The 6,793-nt window shown below is 41.2% G+C and overlaps 1 protein-coding gene across 1 annotated transcript; it reads left to right on the forward strand.

Moving 5' to 3' along the window:
• Positions 1-5,703: 5,703 nt before the first annotated feature.
• On the forward strand, positions 5,704-6,507 carry LOC135197767 (piggyBac transposable element-derived protein 3-like). The gene has a single exon (XM_064224853.1). It carries the CDS (start codon positions 5,704-5,706, stop codon positions 6,505-6,507), a length of 804 nt encoding a protein of 267 aa, XP_064080923.1.
• Positions 6,508-6,793: the final 286 nt, after the last annotated feature.

Raw genomic sequence — 6,793 nt, forward strand, 5'->3', positions numbered from 1 at the left:
GGAGGCATGTTAACCGAAAGGCGGCATTATTCCCATTGCCGACCAAGGGGGCTGCTTCCACAGATTTATTTACATAGAGAGGATAGATTGGACAGACAAGCGACGATCGCGTGAACGTAAGGAGCCATTGTTATGCGATAACTGTAAGAGATGGCATCGGTATCAACGGCGGAGACCAGCAGCAAAAAAGCCACTTCTCTCACCCAATGCTGGATCATCAACTGTGTCAATTACAGGAACAAGTTCACAAAAGAGCAGGGGATCACATTTCACAAGTAAGAGACCTATTTTTATTCATGAGAATCTTTATGACTGTTGAAATAACCTCAAGTAAACGTGCGTTAGATGGCAGTCAACTGCTTTTATATCTAATAAAATACATAATGAATGTTGTAAAAAGCTTCTTATTAAAGCTGGGGTGTTGTTTATCCGTGGTACATGCCTACAGCTCATGAAATATTATTCCAAACGACGAATTGTCTAGAATAAAAGTTGTTCAGTGTGCTGAAATGTACCTGAAAAGTCACTGGCATGTAGGGTTACCATTAGTCCATACAACCATGGTTATGCCTTACTATGTTTACTACTACTTGTACTACAACAATCTACATAGGCTAGGATCATGAGGCCTAGATCCAGGCCTGCTGCAGTTTTAAGTGTTACTGAAATATTATGGTAGTGTTATTTTTACACGTTATCAATAAGTTCTCAAACCTGGCATGGAGAGGACTCTATTGAATTTTAACGATAATTAGTTCTGCCTCTAGAGTAAATCAGGACTGTAAATTTATGGTGGAAAGAGAAGGACATAGCGTCGACAGATTGGTCAACAATATTTGCTCAAGTGTATATAAACTACAGCAGACAGAATCAAAATTTTTATTTCTACATGTAGTACACATTGTCATTGGTATATGCTGCAAAGATAATTTACCATTCATTAAAGACTGCTGAGAAAATAACCATAATGTAGTTGCCATATCTACAAAAGTTGATGGCTTAACCGTAGAAGAAATATACCACCAAAATTAAATATTTTTACTTCCGCATACAGTACACATTGTATATAGTAAATGGTGTATAAATCATTTGACAGTCTTGGTGGAGGTCCACGAAAACATGTTTTAAAGAGTACAGGATTTCCCATAAGATTATATAGCTTGCGCTATTGTTTACATAATAATTATTGCATAGCAATGGTGCCAGGCAGTGCACGTTGCAAACTGCTTTGGCTGTTATACGGTGTCCAATCTCTCGTCTCTATATCTTTGGGCTGCTCGGCCAATCACAGCCCGGAAAAAGCCTCATAGAATGACGTCATCTCCCTTTCTATCCAATCATCGGATGAGGACGAATGATGTTGAGAAAGTTTTGTGTATTTCGGAAAACCCATTTAGCCACATTCACCTTTTTATCTATGTTTAAGAATATTATTCACCACCCAGCAATATGAGTTATGATGTTTTTTTTCTTTTTTTTTGGCTAAAGACGAAATGTCATATATTTTATGTAGCTAAATTATGAAAATGTAAATAGAATAAAATAACAATAGAAGATAAACTGTAGCCATAGGGCTTAGTTGATTGTTGAAGGAATTTTCATTTTGCGGTATTACATTATGGTCTGCGCTTAAACATATATTTGAATTTGCGGAAGCTTATCTCTCGCTGAGTCACTAAGTCGCAAAGGATTATGTTGAACACCTATCGCCTGAATCTGTATGCCGATTCTCACATAAGCCTGCCCTATAAAGTCTATAAACCATCCATGGGTGTCATGTCTTCATGTATATCACTGCTCCACTGATTGGCCTCGGTATGCAGGCAGGAAAACCGTTATGCATGCATGGAACGCTGTGATGTGGTAACAATTCCCCATTCCTCGCTCATTCAATCACCGATTAAGGGAGACATTCAGATATTATTACTATGAATTATATCAGTATAGGGTTATGCTACTTTCAATTTTCATATTTAGCCTTCTGCACCTGACGACTATAACCACCTAAGGTCCCTAGCTGATATTTAATTGTACGTAATCTGATAACTAATAATTATAATTTCTTATGTTTTTTAACTACTAATCTCAATATTATTGCTATTATATTGCCATTATTATGAATACTATCTTTTATACTTCTTCAGCAACGCGCTGTGTGGATATTGCCGATTTATCATTTTTTTATTGTTATCTCATGTATCTAGATTTTGTATGCTATTGTCTACACTTTCTATACTCCATGTATATGGCCTTGAGCTGAAATAAAATTTATTATTATTATTATTATTATTATTATTATTATTATTATTATTATTATTATTATTATTATTATTATTTAGGTAGAAGACCCTCTTTCAAACATGTTCTTCAGCTGCATTGATTTTATAGATATTCTTTTCCATTCTTTTTATTACGGCTTTTGCAGTGTTACTACATAGACTGGAGAGTAACGTGCCTTCTTTATGCCTCCCATAGGCACGTTACTCGCCAATCTATGTAACATTGAAAAAGCCTTAGTAAGAAGAATGGAAAATAATTTCTATAAAATCAATGCAGCTGAAGCAACAATCTACTTCAATAGAACATATTATTATTATTATTATATTATTATTATTATTATTATTATTATTATTATTATTATTATATTATTATTATTATTATTATTATTATTATTATTATTAAATCTGACGTGAGTGTCGGAATGCTCAACATTTTGAGATAAAAAGAAATTATAATATAGAAAGGTCTTATCAAGTGCATTACCATGAGGAATTCAGTAGAGTAACGTAAGACCAAATCAGAGATCCAGGTGCTATAACAGACCCTAAAAGATAATTTATGTTGAGTGTTGAATTTTTAGATATACTAAGGAAAAGGTAGGTTTGGAGTGGCCCACCTTTAAGGTTCCCATGCGCTCTTGTGCTACTGGGATACATGTATAATTGAACCGCTAGAGCTGTTTTACTGACGGGTCTTTCTTTAGGTCCGAGTCCAACCTTCGGAAACCTCAAGTATTATGGAATTACGTCTGCATACAAGGATTCAGGGGAGACTGCCCAGAGATTCACGCTCCTTCAGAGAGGATGAGGAAGATGGAAGTGTGATGGGCTAGTGAATTTCAGTTGAAGGCACAGAAGGTATCATTGCAGGAAGAAATGGGCACTTTTGCAGTCAGCCCTGACCTAATGATGACAGAGTTCAAGGGGATTAAGGTACGACTGATTTCAGTCCGAGTGATAGCCAGTTAATATTATAGAATGCTAGACCAGTATTTCGGTTAGGATACAAAAAATATCAGTATTAACGAATTCTCCTTTAAATGAAAACGGACATGAAATATTTCCCTTTCTTAATAATTCCTGTTAATTTTGGGGATTTGTCTGGTCGCGCAGTAGTAAAAAATTCTTACTAGGTGATTCTGGCAGTTTTTCTTCAGTGGGCGACCAAACTTAAAATATGCACCGATGTGAAGAACGCAGAAGTTCAAGCTTCTAAACAAATCTAAAAGAAATAGGTATCATACACGCTGTGTCCTTCTTGTTTGACAGGCATGTAACATTGAGAAATATACAGCAATACGGTACGTACCGGTAAATACACTATGCAACATTTCACTAGTTTAAAATTCGACTAAAATACCATAAGTAAATTTAGTCTCGATGGCACAAAATCCATTCAATTATTTGTATCATTAATTGAAGTCTAATTTAATTGTGATGTTTCAGTCTCGCATTGAACACAACTTTTTCAGCCTCATTCGTCCTCCACCGATGATTAGCAGAAAGGGAGATGACGTCATTCCTATGTTACTGTTTTTCTGGGTTGTGATTGGCCCAGCATCCATACCTTTTATTACAAGAAATATAACGATGAAAGAATAATTCCGACGTACCAATTTATTTATGCATGGATACTGATAATAAGGACAAAAGAAATAAATTTGTTTGCATACTTCTTTTCCAAAGTACACAAACAAATTTATTGGCAGAAAAGGAGATGACGTCAGTCTACGTCACTGTTTTTCCGGGCTGTGATTGGCTGAGCAACCCCCTTGTCAGCTAGGGAGTGTACACTTCGGTAATATGCGTCTGGGCATGGAAATGAGATTTGAGCATGGCGAATTAATTAATGGTTCCCGAGCTGCACGTCCAAGGTCTCTTATTAGTTTATGTTACAGTCCACTCACTCACAGGGGTATATATAATACTGGGAGCTTACACAGAAAGAAATATTGCTTTGCTAATTAATTAACCCTTAAACGCCGATTGGAGGTATTAAGCGTCGACGAAAATTGTGTGTCGGGTGCCAAACCGACGTATTGTACATCGTCGCAAAATAGTTTTTTTTAAATTCATGGAAAAATAGTTATAGGCCTACTAGGCGAAAACTTTTGAATTACGCGCCTCAAGGGATGCTGAGAGCTCACGGATCAAGCTGTTGTTTTGTTTACAAGTGTTACTCAGGTGCGCATGTGCGAAATGCCTTCTTCTCGCATAAGCAAGCATCAGCAACGCGTCGTCTGAGAGCAATCTTTTGCCGCAATCATGTTTTGCCGAACTTTTGCAAGAGTTTGAGTATTTGTGGTGGTACAAGACGTATGTAAAGATGTCTGAACGTCGTATGGAGCGCGAAAGGCACGTTTTACCTCTTGGGAGGGATCATGTGAGACGTATTTTGGACTTGTTCAAGCACCACAACATGAGTCTCGTGTGCCTTTTATAACCCCTAGGAAGCATCGGAGTGTCTTGAAGGGCATTCGTAGTCATTTGGGAGGCCTCGAACCAAAGGACATTGACGATAGCTTGTTAGAGCTTGATCAGGAGCATGTTGCAAGTCCTCATTTTGATGGTGGTTGGTCATCTAGTGACGAGGACATCACTCCCGATGTTAGTAATGATGAATATTTGCCCCCAATGTACGTACGAGGGTCACAGGCTGAAAGTGAGTTTGATTTTAGTGGTTTTAGTGCTTATGAGAGGGAATCTGAGGAGGAGGAGGAGGAGGAGTTATCGTCTAGTTTTGTCGCCGATGACGACACAGCAAGCAAGGGCCTAAGTGAGGGAGATGGGCCAGTAGGGGGGTTTCGAGTGTGAAGACCATGCCCGAGTATGTGCGCATGCGCATGCACGGGCACATAGAAGGTCGGAGCGTCGTGCCAGCCTAGGTGAAGGTTGGTTTTCCGAGAGCGACGAGGGGTGGTCGGAGGACCCCACCCCACCTAACATGCACCCATTCACGGCAGCACCTGGGCTCACCGTACCTGTCCCTCTCACTGCTCTGGGGTTCATTCATCTGTTGTTTATGTGAGAATTGCTGGAATACCTGGTAGCAGAGACAGTGGACTACGCTCAGTACTGCCGTGGCGAACTACGGACGACATTGTTGTATCGCTGGCGGGGCTGCAACCTCGCCAACATAGCGCATTTTTGGGGGCTCCACATTTTTTGGGGAATGATGCCTGCTGCCGACGTCAGGCAATATTGGAGGCAGAATTTTTTTTTAAGTATGTTCAATGCTCCCCCTGTTATGCCCCATGATAGTTTCCTGGCATTGGACAGGTATTTCAACGCCTTCAACTGAAGGGCCATACCCCGGAATAACCCAGATCGCCTCATCTTAGTCCGCCCAGTGTTGGAGTTCATTTGTGAACGGTGCCAAATTCTCGTGGTTCCTGGCAAGAACCTTTCTTTGGATGAGGGGATGATGCCTTACAAAGGACATCTGAGCATAACAGTGTACAAGCCCAAGAAGCCAAAGAAATATGGTGTGAAATTGTTCTTTGTTACGCATTCCAACACAGGATACTTCGTGGACTTCTCGGTGTATTCCAGGGTGTTCTCCATGCTGCGTGACTCTGTGTTCAGTCTTGTGGATTGTTTCCATAAACAGAGATACCACCTGTTTATGGATAATTATTATAACTCAGTATACCTGACCCAGGAACTGTATGAAGCAGGTGTGCACATCAGTGGTACCCTTCGGTTGGTGCGTGGGGCCCAGAATGTCCTCAAGAGGTTCACTAGCCAGCCACAACATCTGGCAAGAGGAGAGACAGAGTGGCGGCGGAAGGGAGCTGTCTTCGTCATCTGGTGGAAGGGGGTCCGACTCGTCCCCATGATTACAACAAGTCATGAACCCATCCAAGAAGAGGTCGTCCAGCAGAAGAAGACACTTCGGCAGGGCCGAGTTATGTATGAGGAGTTTCGTGTTGAGCGGCCTGCCTTCATTGGGCACTACAATAGGCACATGGGAGGAGTTGATCTCTTTGATCAACTCATCCAGTATTATCCCTTCGCCAGGAGAACCAGGAGGTGGACACAGAAGCTCCTCAAATACATTCTTCAGTTGGCCCTCCAGAATGCCTACAACGCCCGTGATGATCCCGCCCATGCTCAGATTCAGACTTCTCGTCGGATAGTGGACCCTGTGTGTCGGCTGCAGCCAGGGGATCACACACTGGAGCTCCTACAAGGGCACAGGCAGAAACGGTGTTGGGTGTGCCATTGAATGCCATATGACACCCGGTTCTTCTGTCACACCTGCAATATAGCTCTTTGCAGGTTCGGGGAGTGTGACCGCAAGTGCCACAGTGCGGTCATATATTGGAGTGCTCCTGCCCAAGGGACAACGGAGGGCGCAGAGGGCCGCCGAAGGGTGGCGGCCCATCAGCAGTAAGGGCGCGCATCTCCCTCCTCCACCTTTACCTCGTCATGTCAAGAGGAAAAAAATGCAAGACTCTTCAATGGAGGAGGGAGACAACAAGAATAGAACGAAGAGTCAGGATTACGAGTGA

Source organism: Macrobrachium nipponense, chromosome 23 (genome assembly GCF_015104395.2).
Source record: "Macrobrachium nipponense isolate FS-2020 chromosome 23, ASM1510439v2, whole genome shotgun sequence".
In the NCBI taxonomy this organism is placed as follows: Eukaryota; Metazoa; Arthropoda; class Malacostraca; order Decapoda; family Palaemonidae; genus Macrobrachium; species Macrobrachium nipponense.